Raw genomic sequence first — 17,486 nt, forward strand, 5'->3', positions numbered from 1 at the left:
CACTCAACTGTAATGAATGCCACTGAAGCCATTTTGATACTTCTGGACCTGGGCTGAGATTCTCAAATGCATCATAAGTCTGTCTGTAGAAACCATTTGGCACGATATCTACTTACAGTATGTTAACAATGCGTTTGGCAACCGCAGCCCAGGATGCTTTAGTCTGAATTCTATGTTATGCCACAGAATCTATAGGAAAATGTCATGGCATCAGTCTTTGTACTGAAACTCCACAGAAAGAGAGTCCTGCAGCAAGACAGTCACCCTAAACACACAAGTAGATTGACCATAGATTGAATGTTTAAAGCAGAATAAATATAATGTTTTAGAGTGGCATGTCAAAGTCTTGACCTTATGTTGTTGAAGGATCTGAAGAAAGCAGTTTATGAGGCCAACAGGCAAAAAATCCTGAGTACTGATCCACAGGTTTTAGTTTTTTTAGTTTTTTTGCCATTATTAACCAAGGCAAGGCAAGTTTATTTATGTTGAATATTTCATACACTATGGCAATTCAAAGTGCTTTACATAGAAAGGAATTAAAATAAAATAAATTATTACTGCTTAAAGGGATAGTTCACCCAAAAATGAAATTTATGCACCCTCAAGTTGTTTCAAACCTGTATTTTCTTCTGCTGCTGAACACAAAGAAACCTCTTATATAACCCTCATTGACAGTATCTCATCCCTCCAGGCTGCCCCTCCCTACTGTGAGCCACACCAGATATTAAAAACTTTCCTCTCTTTTACATAGTAGTAGATATTTATATCTTTCTATCAGTAATATATAGTTTACGGTTCAACGTTTAATGGTTTTTAATTCCCAGAAAGACAAAGGTAGGCTACTTGTTTTCACAACCTGCTATATGATAGTATGCTAGATTAAATTACATACATTTGTTATTACATGAAATCAACTCCAAATTCAATTAAGCAAAGAATTTCGGTGATAACTTTTGTAAAGAACGTACAGTTTATTTACAAGTACACCCTCTCTCAAAAGATAAAAAGTCTGCTCTTTGATTGACACACTGTGCAGCGAATGAAATCATCTTTGTCTGGGAGTGAGCCAATGAAATACGTGTAGGCGGGGCTGAGGAAACAGTAGGCGTGTGTAAATCTTCTCCGATGACTCGCCGGGCTTTTGTTTGTTTTTAGCTAGTAGTGGATGACTTGTCTTCTCTTCAGCCACACACGCGAAAAGAGCAGACGACGGTAAGCGCGGGATCAATATTTACAAGTTTTCTGTTGTCTGCAAAGTTGTATTAGTTACTTGAAAATTAATTTATTGCACTTTTGTCAGAACTGCTATGTTCTGAAGAGAAAGGATTACAATAATTATATCGCTACATTGCAACGTTACCTTTCGGCTTCTTTAGTGTCAGTTTCATTGTGCCTAAATTATGTATTAGTTTTCTGCTGGTAACTACGGAACTAGACATCATAATATTGTTGTCGCTACGTAAATACAGTGAGTTATTTGAATAAGTGTGTCATAGTCAACATGCCTGTTACGTATTTATTACAACTTTCAGCTAGACCAGCGTTCATGGTACAGAAGACAACCATATGCATGGTTGTAATATCACGGTCCTGAATGATTTATTATAAATATTCCTTTACACTTAATTTTAAGGTGTCCTTGTTATAACAATTAAATACTGACATTAAGTATGGGTTAACAAGTAATGGGTTAGTATGGGTAGTTGCTTGTATTATGCATAATTTACTGTTCTTACTGGAGTAAGTAACGTTACATGATGTAACGTGTAACAAGGACAGTGTACCAAATAATCATGTGCCATGGTATTTACATTGTATTTACAAGGTGCTTCAAAGTGCTTGGCATTGTCATGGTAGGCTACATGTCTAAAGAACCATGATACTTATGGTTGTCTTTTTTTAGTAATGCACACTGGTTGGAGTAATACTTTGAAATGAAATACACTTATGGCAGTTTTGTGCTTTTTCCAGCTGACCCTCAAACATCTCCCTGTCAGCATTAAAGATGTTTGCAAAAGCCACTAAGAACGTGCTCTCTGAGATTGACACTGAAGGTTCCCTGATCCCACTGACCCGTCTGAATGACTCGGACGGTCTGGTTCCTCTGGCCCTGGTCATCAAGCGTAATCGCTACTGGTTTTGGCAGCGGCCCAAGTACCTGACATTAGACTTCAATCTAAATGATGTTCTCGTTGGAGATCCGATAAATCCAGGTACAGAGCAACTTTTCTGTCACTCTTTACTGAAATGGTCTATGAAAGCTTGAATTGATCATTAATCATTAATCCATCACTTTTTTGAAAGCCTAAACACAATGTAATGTTTTTGGATACTTTGTTAATTGCAATTAAATGAAAATGCATTTATCTAAACTTTTGACCCACTTAAGTACATCTTCATGTAATTTCATAATTCTATTTTCTTTGAACTATGGATTTATGGTAAGATAAATAAATTATAAATGTAATTTCTATTGAAACTTTTATGTAATACATTTCAATATGTAATTACACATTTGTAATGATGAAGTTGCAATTTAGAACATTTGAATACTACACTACAGTTAAAATTATAATCAAGTACTTTACACTTGCTTTAGTATGATAGTCAACATATCAAAATAAGTGTACTTCTTCAAAGCACGACAAAAGATTGTAAAATGTTTTTTAAAGCAGTTTAATTTGATTATTACAAAATGCACTTTTAAAAGTGTGTTTAGAAACATAGTCATGTATACTCTCTTTAAGTACACTGGCCTTAAATGTTTTTATTTTATTAATATTATATAATGTGCATGTACACTTTTTATACTTTTATAATTTTAAGTACTCTACAAGTGCACATTTATTAGAATTAAGTGCATTTCTTTTTCTCAAGAGACTGTATTATCATGAACACATCCAGCTTTATGTTCTCTGTAAATGGTTCCCAAAAATGATGATTACAACCAGCGATGGTTGACGGTGATGTTTTTAATAAGGTGTTATGTGTGGGAGAACTGATGCAACATTGTTATTTTTGTCCACAGTTGTGGTTGAAACAGACTTTTTGTCGTATAATGGGAAGGTTGTGGATAACAAAAGTGGAAGTGCTGCAGCGGATCTTGGGCCGGGGAGCATTAATATAGGGGGGACTGGCTCCAGCAAACTTCAGTCATCGTTTGGAAACCTAAAGAAACAGGAGATGGATGTCCAGAAGCTCTTACAGGATTCCAAATCTAGGTGAGTCACTGACCACTTTTTAGAGCCACGGTCTCAAGCTCAAGCTTGGTCAGATAAGGGAGTGTGGTGATGGGGAATGTGGTTTACACGCAAGTGAATCTCACCCATAGTGACAGATACGGGCACTGGTGAATCAAAAAAGGGGAAATTTGAGTGCGTGGCATGTTGTTTGTGTTGTAAAATTCTTGTTTTATTTCTAACCATTTGTCAGTGAAGTTCTCCTTTTCCATTTTAGTTTGCTCTTGATCACAAACTGATATTTAGCCTGTATTGTAGGTCTCTAAAAACGTTGCTTTGCTTTTTTTGTTGTCATATCGCATTATTATATAAGGCAGTTATAGGACTTTTCACACTGCGCTTAACCTTAGGTAGAGCTTACCCCGACTAAAGTTTTTTCTAGTCGACTAGTTGTCGTTTATTTAAGCGAATAGTCGACTAATAACACATTTATGATATGTGTAACATATGTAATGTAACATTGCAAACTTGTTCTACATTACAGAGAAATTCTAAACCATAATATTGAGCATTTCAAATATAAATTAGCACTCAAGCGCATACATAGCACTGAAAGTAAAGATAATGAATGTGTTGAAAAAACAACAAGGAGACTTACTGAACATTTTAACATTTTATTGGTAAACTAGTATTTTCTGAGTCTGCTGCATTACATAATCGGAGAATATTTGTTAGATATAGATATATAGATAATAGATATTTCAAGCTTTCTATAGACATATTGAATATGTCTGTGAGGCAAGTATCTGCTTGTATGATAATATTTGTGACATGCTTCATCAAAGAAATTGACGCAGAGAGAGAGGCGCAGAAAGCACATCTTGTTTTTCTTTATTTTACAAAAGCACGAGTTGAGCGTACACAAATAAAAGTAGAAAGTAGTTAGAAAGTAGTTTCGAATGATGTATTACTCTTATCTGTATAACCAAAAATTGAGTATTTTAAGTTATTTTCACTGTGTGATCTCCGCATGGACACATGGACATCGAGCAGCCATGTAAAGTGGCCAATGTTAGGCTACTACTTGCATGTTTTAAATGATAAGCCATATTAGAGGTCGGTGAATGATTGACGAACATTTGGATTCCTGCCCGACACATGGACAACCGTGTTAACAATCTGTCCGACTTCGCCAATTCCTGAGGAGTTGTTGTCGACTAAGCCTCTTCTAGTTGACTATAGGGGGCAGCCCTAACCCTGGGTCATCATCATGCAAACCCCTGCTTTTAACCCTGGTTCAGGGATGGGCAACTTCAGTCCTGGAGGCCAGGGCCACTGTCCTGCAGAGTTTATCTCCAACTCTCATCAAACACTAGCCTGACTTCGTCATACTCATATTCTAGTCAGAATGTGAGTCTGATACTGCTCTATAGGGCTTTGATTATGAGGCGTCTCTTAAAGGGATAGTTCACTTTGAAATTAATTTTTGGTATGTTTTAGCTTACCTCAAGGGCATCCAAAATGTAGGTGTCTTTGTTTCCGCAGTAGTTTCAATTTTGATATTTTTAGGTCAAACCGTTCTTGTCTGTCAGTCATATAATGCAGGTCTATGGTCACTTCCTCAAAGAGCATGCACAGAGAAGTCCAAATTAAACATGATTTAATGACTCGTAAATGTAAGTACACATTGATGGCCTTAGACACGAAACGAGCGGTTTGTGTGAGAAAACGAACAGTATTTATATCGTTTTTACCTCTTGTAAACACAGCCACGTCCAAGTGATCTGAGGGCGCGGGTGCTTCGGTCTTTTCCGGCAAGCGCCGGAAGTGATCTCTCGCGCGTGTACGTCACTCATACTTTTTTTATACAATAAATTTTTTTTTTTTTTTTTTTTTTTCACGGTTTAAACATTCCGGATAAGCGCAAACTAGTACCATTTTAATTAGCCGTCTTACCTACAATCTCTGTTCTGTGTAAACAATGAGTGACGTACACACGCACGAGAGATCACTTCCACCGCTTTCCGGAAAAGACCGAAGCGCCGGCGCCCTCAGATCACTTGGACGTGGCTGTGTTTACAAGAGGTAAAAACGATATAAATACTGTTCGTTTTCTCACACAAACTGCTCGTTTCGTGTCTTAGGCCATCAATGTGTACTTACATTTACGAGTCATTAAATCATGTTTAATTTGGACTTCTCTGTGCATGCTCTTTGAGGAAGTGACCATAGACCTGCATTATATGACTGACAGACAAGAACGGTTTGACCTAAAAATATCAAAATTGAAACTACTGCGGAAACAAAGACACCGACATCTTGGATGCCCTTGAGGTAAGCTAAAACATACCAAAAATTAATTTCAAAGTGAACTATCCCTTTAACCGAACCAGGAAAAAAAAAACTCTGCACTCAATTGGATAGACCTACAACCAATCACCAATCAGAGCAACCCAGTAAGTGTTTGTTTTTTTATGAGCTACGCAAAGTTGTCAACAGAACTCAACTGCACGCATGCTGGAAGAAGTAGTAAAATAATAAGTGTTTTACTTGGTCCTCCATGAGTGCGACCAAAGGAAAGGAAACCAGTTCAACCCAAGCGCTCTTTGATAACGTGATGATTACGTAACTGCAGATCATCTGTCCATCATCATATAAAGCCCGCCCTGGCAATTTGATTGGCCCGACTAATTCTGAACCGATCATAATTACTCCTCAATGGATCGAGTCCAGACCGAACTTCCCGACCAAAAAATGTTGTGGGCGGGGTTTGGGCTGGCAACCAGGCTAATCAAACACCTGAAAAAGCTAATAAATGTCTTCAGGATTACTAGAAAGCTACAGGCAGGTGAGTTTTTATCAGGGTTGGAGATTTTTAAAAAAAAGATTAATGCATTTTTTTCAGTTGTAAAATGTGTAAAATTACATATGCATTTTTTATAGTAACAGTAAATTATGCATAATTACAAGCAAATCGTACGGAAAATGTTAATGGTTATACCACTTGTATAACATTAAAGTAATTGAAACTATTTTTCAAAGACATGTGGAACAAACATGATTTACAAAGATTACAGTTCTGTGTGCACGTCTAAACCATACTGTAAAAAAAAAAGATGGACAGAACATCTCCGCTTCCTTCCACTGTAGAAAAATGAAGCCAAAATATCCCAGAGACAGTTGTTCGAAGCCGGGTTCTACACAGTAGTGATTGTGAGGTGGAGCTGCGGTATCAAGGTCCCAATCCCGCACAATCAAACGCAAGGCACAGATGTCAATCATGACGTTACACCCAGTTTTTATAGCATCAAATAACTAACTAAAACAAAACATATTGGTAAAATGAACACTTGAACATGCGTCTGCGTGATAACTACCTAAACTGACAGAAACCAATTGGATTTTGTTTGTCTTGCGCTCCATTTGATTACATGGAGAGGGTGGGGTTTATGACCTATACTGCAACCAGCCACCAGAGGGCGATCAAAATGCTTTGGCTTTGCTTTTCAGGATTTGTGTGACACACTTTGTCTAAACTATCTTATAGAAAAGTTTTTTGTTTTCATTGTATTCAAAGCCTTATTTGTCATTGATCGCACTCTAATGATGACCTTAATCGATGTTTTATCTATTACGTTTTTATCGGCAATTAATCGGTCGATTACTCATTAGCATCCCTACTGTAGAACAAAAAAAAAAAGACGTGACAAACTTCTCACACTTAAATCTTTGCTGTGGTTGTAGAGTTCTGGACCTGCAGCACTCTCTGATCCAGCAGACACGGGAGACGCAGAGGGAGGTGTTGGCGGTAGTGAAGGAACGAATCTTCACCACCCAGCCCTGCACTGTCACTGAGGAGGTTCAGGAGGGTGGTACCTGCACTGGAATGTTCGGGTTTAATAAGACAATAAAGGTCGGGCTTTCTTCTTTTGTGAAAAAAAAAAAAAAAAAAATCACACACCCCTCTTTTCCATTGACATAACCATGGGTGTATCATCAACATCAAGTAACAACATTCCAGAGTAGGCATGTCCGGTCCTGATGTCTCCTCTCCTCCTAATAGAGACTGTCCTGTCTTTTTCTCTTGTTTCTCCACAGGTGTCAGTCAATGATAAAGGGAAGCCTTTTGTTGAGTATGACACTAATGTGTCTATCAACATTCCCCCTAAAACCACTATTGCTTACAGCGTGATTGAACTAGAGGTTGCTCACACTGGACACTACGGTATTGATTGCTCTGCATGTCTTGCTAAAGCTGAGTTTCATCATTCTGTAGTAGCTCATTGGAAGTTTTGTACCAATTACTGCTTTTGCTTGAGAAACCATATTTACTTTTAACAACTCAAGTGGCAACGGTACCAAAATTGTTTATTGTACAAAACATTATGGGAATAGAAATTCTGTCAAACAAGCAGTAATATGATTGTACCATTGACCATGTTGTCAGAACTGTGTCTGCTGCCAAATGTAAAAGGAGGTTTTGAAGTTGACGGGCTAGTGAAGGTGAAGCAAGCTAACTCCGTCAGTGCTGCACCAGGGAAAACAACCAGCAAACTGCAGAAAGGTAACCGCAGTTTAATTAGTCATTTTTTTTGACAAACAAAATACTTTCTTTTATCTAAGCATAATTATTCAGAGACTACTATAAAGTAAGCCTCTTTTAAAAATAAAAATAATCTAATATCTCTGAAAAGTGTGAAGATTATGGCTCTGTGGCGCTATCAAAACACACATTTTTGATTGCGCATTATGACTAGCCTTACGCAGCAACATTGGCTCAACCAAAGGTGTGATCTTGACTGTCTGTTTTTGAGATCTGCAGGGATGATGTATTTTTGTAGGTCAAAACCTGGGAACAAGTTAGCATTTTAGCAATTCCGGTTCCATCGTCCCCAAAGTCAAAACCAAAGCCTGGTGGTTAAAAGCCTAATATAAGGTCTGTGGTTAACACAAACTCAATATATTTTCACATTTTATTCTATGAAATAAAGCACACCAGTAATACCCAACTCGTGATTTTTTTTTTTTTTTTTTTTGAAAGCTTTTATGTGTCTTGAAAAAGGCGGTTCCTAACAAGTTGCTTAATAGGACTACAGAGGTTATTGGAGATATTAAACGTCATCACACTGAATAGGGAAAATGTTTTTATTTATTTATAATGACTGAATGACCACATTAGTAGTGGTGATTGTTGAAGTCGAGTGACCGTGGTGTATTTCGTTTATAGCCTAAGGTGTGCTTTTTATTTTTAGCAATTGTATTTAGGCTTCAAAATTCATAAAAGTTGTGTTAATTTGTGAAGATTATCTTGATGGAAAAAACATCTAAGTATCATAAACTGTTGATGATCACCGAGCTTATTTTTTCCAAAAATTCAAAAGCCAATGGAACAATCCTATTGGGTTTTTGTCGAGGGGACCAGTGTGATGCTAACTTCTGGTTTGGCCTACAAAAATATGTCATCCCTGCAAGCACATCACCTTTAAAGAGTTTGTTTGTTTTTATTACAAATTGGTTCTATCTTGCCCTAATGGAGTTTGAGCATGGAGTTGGTGATTACTGTAGAGTATAATGTTTTAATGAGTTGATGTACAGTATATTAAAAGCTTTTTTAATAATCTATGCAGCCCCCTCTTTCTCTCTCTTTAGATCTTGAAGGAATCCAAGGGCAGTTTGCGGTTCTCTCTAAACTCCCATCCAACACACGCTGCTCATTATTCCAGCAGATCTCTGTGCTCCTGCAGAACAGTGTATTCATCAGCTTGCTGGAGGACGCTGTGAGTGAGCCGGGAATCTTACTTCAGATTGTTATTCCATAGATGTGTACATTCACCAGCTACTTTATTAGGTACACCTTGCTAGTACCGGTACTGCCTTAATTCTTCGTGGCATAGATTTAACAAGGTGCTGGAAACATTCCTCAGAGATTTTGGCCTTTATTGACATGAAACATGATAACATCACGCAGTCACTGCAGATTTGTCGGCTGCACATCTATGATGTGAATCTCCCGTTCCAGCACATCCCAAAGATGCTCTATTGGATTGAGATCTGGTGACTGTGGAGGCCATTTGAGTATAGTGAGATCATTGTCATGTTCAACAAACCAGTTTGAGTTGATTTGAGCTTTGTGACATGGCGTGTTATCCTGCTGAAAGTAGCCATCAGAAGATGGGTACACTGGTCATAAAGGGATGGACATGGTCAGCAACAATACTGAGGTAGGCTGTGGTGTTTAAACGATGCTCGATTGGTACTAACAGGCCCAAAGAAAATATTCCCCACACCATTACACCACCAGCCTGAAATGTTGTTTATGCCTAATTCTGACCCTACCTAGAAATCAAGACTCATCAGACCAGGCAACGTTTTTCCCAATCATCTATAGTCCACTTTTGGTGAGCCCGTGTGAATTGAAGCCTCAGTTTCCTGTTCTTATCTGACAGGAGTGGCACCCGGTGTGTGTTCTGCTGCTGTCCATCTGCTTCAAGGTTTGATGTGTTGTGCGTTCAGAGATGCTCTTCTGCAGACCTCTGTTGTAACACGTGTTTACTTCAGTTACTGCCTTTAAGCTCGAACCAGTCCGTCCATTCTGCTCTGACATCAACAAGACATTTTTATCTACACAACTGCCGCTCACTGGATATTTTCTCTTTTTTGGCTGATCTCTGTAAACCCTAGAGATGGTTGTGCATGAAAATCTCAGTAGATCATCAGTTTCTGAAATACTCAGACCAGCCCGTCTGGCACCAACAACCATGCCACGTTCAAAGTCACTTAAATCAACTTTCTTCCCCATTCTGTTGCACATCTGTTTGAGCTTCAGCAAGAGTGTTTCCCAAAGCCAACTATGGTCGCAAGTTGCCATATGGTCGTTACCATAGTTGGCTAACAATGCTTTTAGGAAATGCATGCCTAAATGCATTGAGTTGTTGCCATGTGATTGGCCAATTAGATATTAACAAGCAGTTGAACAGGTGTACCTAATAAAATGGCAGGTGACTGTATGGCTGTGTTCAAAATTGCATACTCTTGAGTAGGTACTTATTTTGAATAAGTAGTTACTTTTTTAGCAGTCGTGAAGTATGTTCTATATAGTATGAATGTAATACGAACATACTACATTCGCTATGCTGTTATTATCATGTGACCTACCGCCGTCAGTTGCGTCGCTTCACTGCCATTCACAAATCCTCTCCCTTGGCCTCATGGGATAGTAAAGTGTCCATCATATGCACACTTCAGAATCTTGCTGGAACTAGTAGATCATCCGGGTGCTTTTTGCCTACTCTTTTATGAGTACTGTGAATTCGGACATACTTCTTTTGTCACATTGTTACACTGTTTTTCGCCTACTACATAGTAGGGAAGTATGCGATTTCGATTGCAGCCTATATCTTTTTATAGATGTGTCAATAAAAAAAATAAAAAAAATTGAAGGTTGATGGAGATCTTTACGGTCACTTTTTTTGACCAATTTAATACATCCTTGCTGAATAAAAGTATTAATTATTTCTAAAACAAAAGATCTTTTGAATGGTGATGTATAGTAATAAAAGATAAAGACCCAATGTTGGATATCTTTGGTCTTGTTTGTCCTTCTCTCAGCTAGAGGACCTGTGTGATGGGACACAGCCTGACCTCAGTGCATTAGATGAAGTTCCTGCTCTGAAGGCCACACTGAAGCTTGTACAGAAGGCTGCTGGTTCAAAATCCTCAGGAATGCAGACCAAACCCAGCGCTCTTACTGCCACCCATCTGCTCTTCAGCTCCTTAGATGGTGAGTTGGATGAAGTCTGGGATTATTATCTGGTCATAATAAGTTTACTTGACATGGATTTTTGTCAGCAACAAGGCCATATTGATTGTCATAAACCTGTTGTCAAAATGACCTTTGTTCTCATAAACACTCATGTTTCCATGTAGAGATGACTGACTCTGCCCTGTTTAAGCTCAAATCCTGCTGCAGTTACGCAACCCTGCAAGCTCTGCTCCATCTTGTAAGTATCCTTACTGAAATATTGTCATCACAAACAAGTATTAATACCACATGTAATAAATAGGGCATGTTCAAGAGAGGTATTCAGTCATGCTGTCTATTTATGGAGCGTCTTGCAAGGCTATTGCTGCGTTCCAGTCCAAAATTGACATGCCCTTCACTCGCTAACTTCCCTCCGTCTCGTTCACTCGGATGTACGTCATTGCATGAGTGCCCACTACTGGCGGAAACTGCAATGGGCTGAATTGGAACGTCCTAAGCCATCAGCTATGGAGTTGATTTATTATTTTTTTTAAATTACCCTTTAAGAATTTGTTTAATGCAGCATCCAAATGTATATAGATGTGTTTGGGTTGTTTTAAACGTACAGCATGTAATTTTTGGCCACCAGGGGTCGCTAATCTCTTACAATAACAAAGGCGTAGATCGATGACGCAAAGCATCAAGCGGAATTATGGATCTTGTCGTCAAGCTGAAGGATCTTTTATGGATGAGTGAATACAGTGATGTTTTTAACATGACTGTGGTATGAAGCAGGGCGCGATTGCTAATGAGAGACCGATATCAGCGCCACACGCGAGTCTTGCGGATATAAAGGAACAAGGACATTTCATTCTACCGAACTACCTGCAAGTGCAGAATTAATAAGTTACTCACAGGTCAGTTTATTAGACGAATGAAGCTTGAGGTAACGCAGCGCTGTTTCACTTGCTCTAACAGATACACTATCACACTAAACGGCATTTGAGTGTTGAATCTTGTTAGTTAGGTTGTTTGTTGGCTGTATGAGACTATGATCTGTATGTTATTCTAATGTCTTACTGCTATTCTAACATTTCATCATATTGAACTAAATAACATTGATTAGTTGTATGTACATTTGCTCACCTGTCTAATAAAGTACATGCAACACTCGCGTCTCTATCAAGTCGAAGTTAGTCGCGGACGTGGAGCTCTCGGCATCTCGAAAGATTTTGATCTTCGTTCTAGTCCTCTTTTTGTCTCAAAGTCTGCTTGCCATGGTCCAAAATGTTTGAAGAAAACAACAGCAGCGTGAGCGTCCTGCTAGGCATAACCCAGTTGTCCACGTCTGTCGCCATGGTTACTATGGCAGTACGAGCGGAAACCGAGGGTAACGCGGATATAACGCCATTGACTGGCGACTCCTCACCCCTGCTGACACGTCCCGTTTCCTTGGTTAAAATCGCAATTTTCTCACGATTTACAAATAGTTGGAAACATTGGGGATATTGTAAGTAATCAACTAAACAAAATATATAACATTGGCCTAGTGGTTTTTGGATATTTTACTGCAAAAATCCTACATATTGTACCTTTAAATACATTTTTTTTAAAAATCATAATTAATATATCAGAGTTGTTTGTGGTGGTGGTGGTGATTAGACGAGATCTGCGGTGACATCACAATCGTGTTGCATTGTGGTATATGGAGCTGCCTGTAGTGTACATATGAAGTAGACTCACTCCCGCTGTCAAAATCGAGGGAACGAGGGTCTGTCCATATAAACTTCCCTCGTCCACTTCACGAAGTGAAACGCACTTCAAAATGGCGGGAGGGATTCCCCCAAGAGGAAGTGCTTAGGGAAGTTTGCAAGTGCGATGTCTAAAAGTGGACTGGAACGCAGCATAATTAGCCATGGGGTCCCTCTGGAATTTCCTGTGGGCAGTTTGGATTTATGAGTGAAAAGGCTTGTGGTGAACATATTTTGAAGAGACTCACGTTGTTTTGCAACAAATTACAGTCAAACATCAGATCTGAATTTTGAAGCATTTTAGTTGGTGACAAATTGTTAAAAAAATGACAAGCACTTGGATGTGAGGTTACATGCTTGAGTCATACAATCATAGTCCGTAATTTACACTACTGTTCAAACGTTTGGGGTCAGAATGATTTTTAAAATAAATGAATACTTTTATTCACCAAGGTCACATTAAATCAAAAGTGACAAATGTTTTGTAATATAAATGTCTACTATTTCAAATACATGCTGTTCTTCTGAACTTTCTATTTATCAAAGAACACTGAAAAAAGGTTTCCACAAAAATATTAAACAGCACAACTGTGATAAGAAATGAGCACCAAATTAGCATTTTAGAATGATTTCTGAAGGATCATGTGACACCGAAGACACTGACACTGAAAATTCAGCATCCATCTTTGCCATAACGGTTTTCCATTTTAATATATATGTAAAATGTAATTTATTCATGTTATAACAACATTACTGTTTTTACTGTATTTGTAATCAAATAAATGCAGCCTTGGTGAGTACCGGTATAACAGAATTGTTTCAAAAACATCTAATTGACACCAAACTTTTGAATGGCAGTGTGTTGAAAGCACAAAATGGCTTAAATTCACGAGTAAGTGTGTGAATTATACGACTTCAAAGGGTTTTAACAGAAATGGGTCAATATGCAACATTTGGCAGTTCTAAAACAGTTAGCTGCCTTAGCTAATTTTCAACACCATTTCAACAGAAGTTTTGTAATTCATTCATTTTAATATAGTGATAATGACAGCACATCAAGGTCAGAAATTAATGGGGGCTTGGGGCAAAAATGTCCTGTATAATCAATGTGAAGTGTAAATGAAGCAATACACTTCTTAACTTTTGTCAACAATAGGACGTGCCATTTCCCGAAACATTAAAACGTTTTCATGTATTTCATTAAATCAACATTAATAATAATTATAATATCAAGAGCAATAATTGACGATGATTATTGTAATAATCCACCCCTACCCTGCAATGAATTCCTGTTTTCTAATTTATATACTTAATTTTAGGCTATTTACATTACGCAACATAATGCAGTTGTGTAAATACACATAAATGTCCTGTTAAATGCAGCTCGTGATAACTTTGCAGCGTAAAAATGACTTTTATTGATGTTTTGGGTCAAGGTCAGTGTTTATGTTAACATCCTAAACCATAAAGCGACTGTAAAAATGACGATTTAAACAACTTCACAGTTCAAATACCGGTAATACAAGTTTTTGATAAAAACATCAAAGATTTTTGCATTTTAAAGAAAAGGCACAAGTCAAAATGATTATATATTATTAATTTAAAATGATTATATATAATATTCTAGATCCTTTATTCTACAGATTTTAAATGCACATTAGCTTCTTATCAATCCACAGGTTCACATTTACAACACTGTGTAATCAGAGTAAAATGTGTGTCGATCTTCACATTTTGTCTGAACAAAAACGGCAGACACGCTTAATAAAATAGCAAATTCATTTTGACAATAGATAGCACTTATGAAACAGCAGAAATATAGAAGTTTCCCCAGTTACTTCAGCAAACAAAGTAGTGCTGTGCTTCTATAAACATGACTTTATTAGGAAATACAAGGAGGTAATAAAAGAAAATGCAAGGAGGTAATAAAAGAAAATGCAACCAAAACAGAAAGGCGGGTATGATATAAAAACCATAATTCATCAACGGTAGATCAAAGCAATTGCTCATTTTGATTGTGCTCTGAAAGCGTGAGCCTGTAGAATGAGCAACAGCGCCACATTTTTACTTGATATTTGTTCACACGCATTTTGTAAAAGTCTCAAGTTATGTTAACTACAGGCCTTAATTTACTCATAAATCCAGAATCGTCATTGTTAAAACCCACAGAAAATTCCTAACCCCTTATTACTGGCTTGAACATCTATCTTCTGGCTAGTAGTACCACAAACTGAGCAGTTCTGTACCACATGTAAGAAACAGAGCTTCCTTTCTTTGCCTGTCCATTTTCATGCAGGTGCAAAATATGGCTCTAAATAAGAAGTCCTCTTGGAAAGATGCTGCTCTGGCCGTGTTAGCCGATGCGGAGGTTTTCAAGAAGATTACAGCACTCTTTGCCTCTTGTAATGTGACCTTGCTTAAGGAGGAGGATTCACTTGTTACAAAAATCAGCAACCCACAGGATCGCCTTCCCCTAATGCTATGCATTGCAGTCAAAGGTTTGGCATCTCTAGCGCCCCCTGTCTGACTGGAGTACAACAGGTGCAAGCTATTAAGTTACAAGGACCAAAGGGCCTTAAAGCCTGCAGGTGGATGATCTACTCTGGGATGAAAAAAGAAAAAATCATTGATCCTTTAAGAGGCCTTTCGGCTGTTTTGTGGAGGATCTAGTGAAACCCGTAATCAATTTGAATTGGTCTTTGAATATGTTTTATTTATATATTTGTTGTTTTTAAAGTACTTTTGTAATATCAAATCTTTTAAAGTGAATATCCAATACTGTGAAAAAATGTACAAAAAAATAATAATTCACATATTTGGGCTGCTTTTGTAATTCCCTGTATCCAGTTTCCTGCCTTAAATCATTTTACATTTTGATGTGCATAAGATTGTTCTCATATATAAAAAAAAAAGTTTAAGTACAATGATCCAAAATTAAGATTAATTTATTAGACAGCCGTTTCATTTCAGAAAATACAACTCTCTGTATTGCAAAATATAGAATTTTCAAATGAATTACGCAAGCTGGATAAAAATGAGTTATACAGCCTTGAAAAAGACACTGGAGCAAGTCGCCAGAGACAGAGATACATCACTACAGGCAAGAGACAACCGAGACTGTTATGAATCTGGGAGGCCAGGTAGCTTGTGATCAGGACACAATTGGTCATTTTGTGCCCGTGTAAAAAGGCATTTAGCTAAATACAGCGCTGATTCTGTATATGACTGAGCTCATAATTCTGCAACAATTTAATTGAAACTGTGATATTGGTGGCACTTTATTTTATAGTACATTCACTTACAGTATACATGGTACTCAGTACTCTCATGTGTGAGTAATACAAGATAAGTTGGGTTTAGGTTTATGGCAGGGATGGGCAACTCTGTCCCTCGAGATCCACTATCCTGCAGATTTTTGATCCAAACCTAATCAAACAGACCTAAACAAGCTACAATCAAGGTCTTCAGGATTACTAGAAAGCCACAGACATGCGAGTTTGATCAGGGTTGGAGTTAAACGCTGCAGGATGGTGGACCTCGAGGGCCAGAGTTGCCCAGAGTTTATGGGCAGTTCACACAGAACACATTTTTACACATTAAACACGAGATGCACACAATGGTATCCTCCAAATGCAGAGGTGCGGCGCTGGTGAATGGAAAAGCAGCCAAGGTTTTGAGCCGTATTTTCAATTTGAAATGCAGTGCTCGTGGTAAAAGTGCAAGACAAGTTGTCATGTGCGAGATGCTGAAAAATCAGCAAGATGAATGTTCACATAGAAAAACTATTCAAAAGCAGCGCAGTGTAGCAAAAACATTCTGTGACCTGTCCCTTAAGCTCAAAGTACACTTTGGTTTTCACACATACACTAGGGTAAATTAAGTCATTAGTATGGTACGCGGACTACGCGCCCAGCAATATTTTTAATATTCTCTATGCTCAGTTTGTGCATATGCCTCTGCACTAATTAGTTTGTCTACAAGGTGGCAATGCTGTTGCTCACAGTTAAAAAAGAAACAACTACTGGAGACTGCAACAAAAATAAACGCACACGTCGACAAAGGGCGATTAAGAGATACACGCAACTGTAGTTTAAACGACAATGATGACAAAATACATACAATCTCTGCGGTCTCTGTACTAATAAAATGTTCAACAACGTTTTACAACCAAATTATATGCAACATCTAATTTAACTTCCACTGGAAAGGTTTTCTAGACATTCCACGAAATCAGGGCACGCAATTTCCTGAACATGATGAACGATGGTATATTCTTAGCCTCAAAGACAGCTCCAAAGCTAATTTAGTGCGCGCTTAGTTCCTGTTGCATGCATGCACTCTCAAGTGGCCAAAACCGCAAGTGTGAAACAATAACAAACTACTGGCGATGGCAGCAACAATACATGCTACTCTAGTTTAAAGAGTACAAAGAATTTGAATCGGTCATAACTTCGGAAGAGAAGTAGCGCAGGCACTAGATGTATTCGGCTGTAGACACACACCAAGCTTTCGCGTCAAAGCGAAAGGTACTTTGCGCTTTAGGGATAGGTTCAGGATTAGTACCTAGCAATTATAGTAAGTACATGTTGAACTGGACTGTAAAATAAAGTGCACCCATGATATTTATAAAAGTTAAAACTGCCTTACTCCTAGCGTTTCTTGAATTTAACTAAAATAAAATCAAGGCTAACAGGATGACGCTAATAAAGATCTTACCAAGTCAGAAGCTGGGTAAACTATAAAGTTGCTCAAATTATTTGACATACTGTAGTGACTTCATCTTTCTGAAACGTGATGTCATATAGTTCAGAGATG

At 37.9% G+C, this 17,486-nt stretch overlaps 1 protein-coding gene across 1 annotated transcript; it reads left to right on the top strand.

Moving 5' to 3' along the window:
* Nucleotides 1-1,140: 1,140 nt before the first annotated feature.
* On the top strand, nucleotides 1,141-15,281 carry gsdmeb (gasdermin Eb). Its single transcript, XM_056234900.1, has 10 exons — nucleotides 1,141-1,212; nucleotides 1,972-2,213; nucleotides 3,029-3,221; nucleotides 6,924-7,092; nucleotides 7,278-7,404; nucleotides 7,627-7,743; nucleotides 8,829-8,956; nucleotides 10,788-10,959; nucleotides 11,106-11,179; nucleotides 14,968-15,281. The coding sequence occupies exons 2-10, from the start codon at nucleotides 2,006-2,008 to the stop codon at nucleotides 15,196-15,198; spliced, it is 1,419 nt and encodes a 472-aa protein (XP_056090875.1). The 5' UTR covers nucleotides 1,141-1,212; nucleotides 1,972-2,005; the 3' UTR covers nucleotides 15,199-15,281.
* The last annotated feature ends 2,205 nt before the right edge of the window (nucleotides 15,282-17,486 follow it).

The sequence above is a fragment of the Rhinichthys klamathensis genome, unplaced genomic scaffold (assembly GCF_029890125.1).
Source record: "Rhinichthys klamathensis goyatoka isolate OS25496 unplaced genomic scaffold, OSU_Roscu_1.1 h1tg000407l_1, whole genome shotgun sequence".
NCBI lineage: Eukaryota > Metazoa > Chordata > Actinopteri > Cypriniformes > Leuciscidae > Rhinichthys > Rhinichthys klamathensis.

Coding starts and splice junctions, on each gene's coding strand:
- gsdmeb (XM_056234900.1), top strand. CDS start 2,006: ATGTTTGCAAAAGCCACTAAGAACGTGCTCTCTGAGATTGACACTGAA. Junction 3,222..6,923: donor TTACAGGATTCCAAATCTAG/GTGAGTCACTGA, acceptor CTGTGGTTGTAG/AGTTCTGGACCTGCAGCACT. Junction 8,957..10,787: donor TCAGCTTGCTGGAGGACGCT/GTGAGTGAGCCG, acceptor TCCTTCTCTCAG/CTAGAGGACCTGTGTGATGG.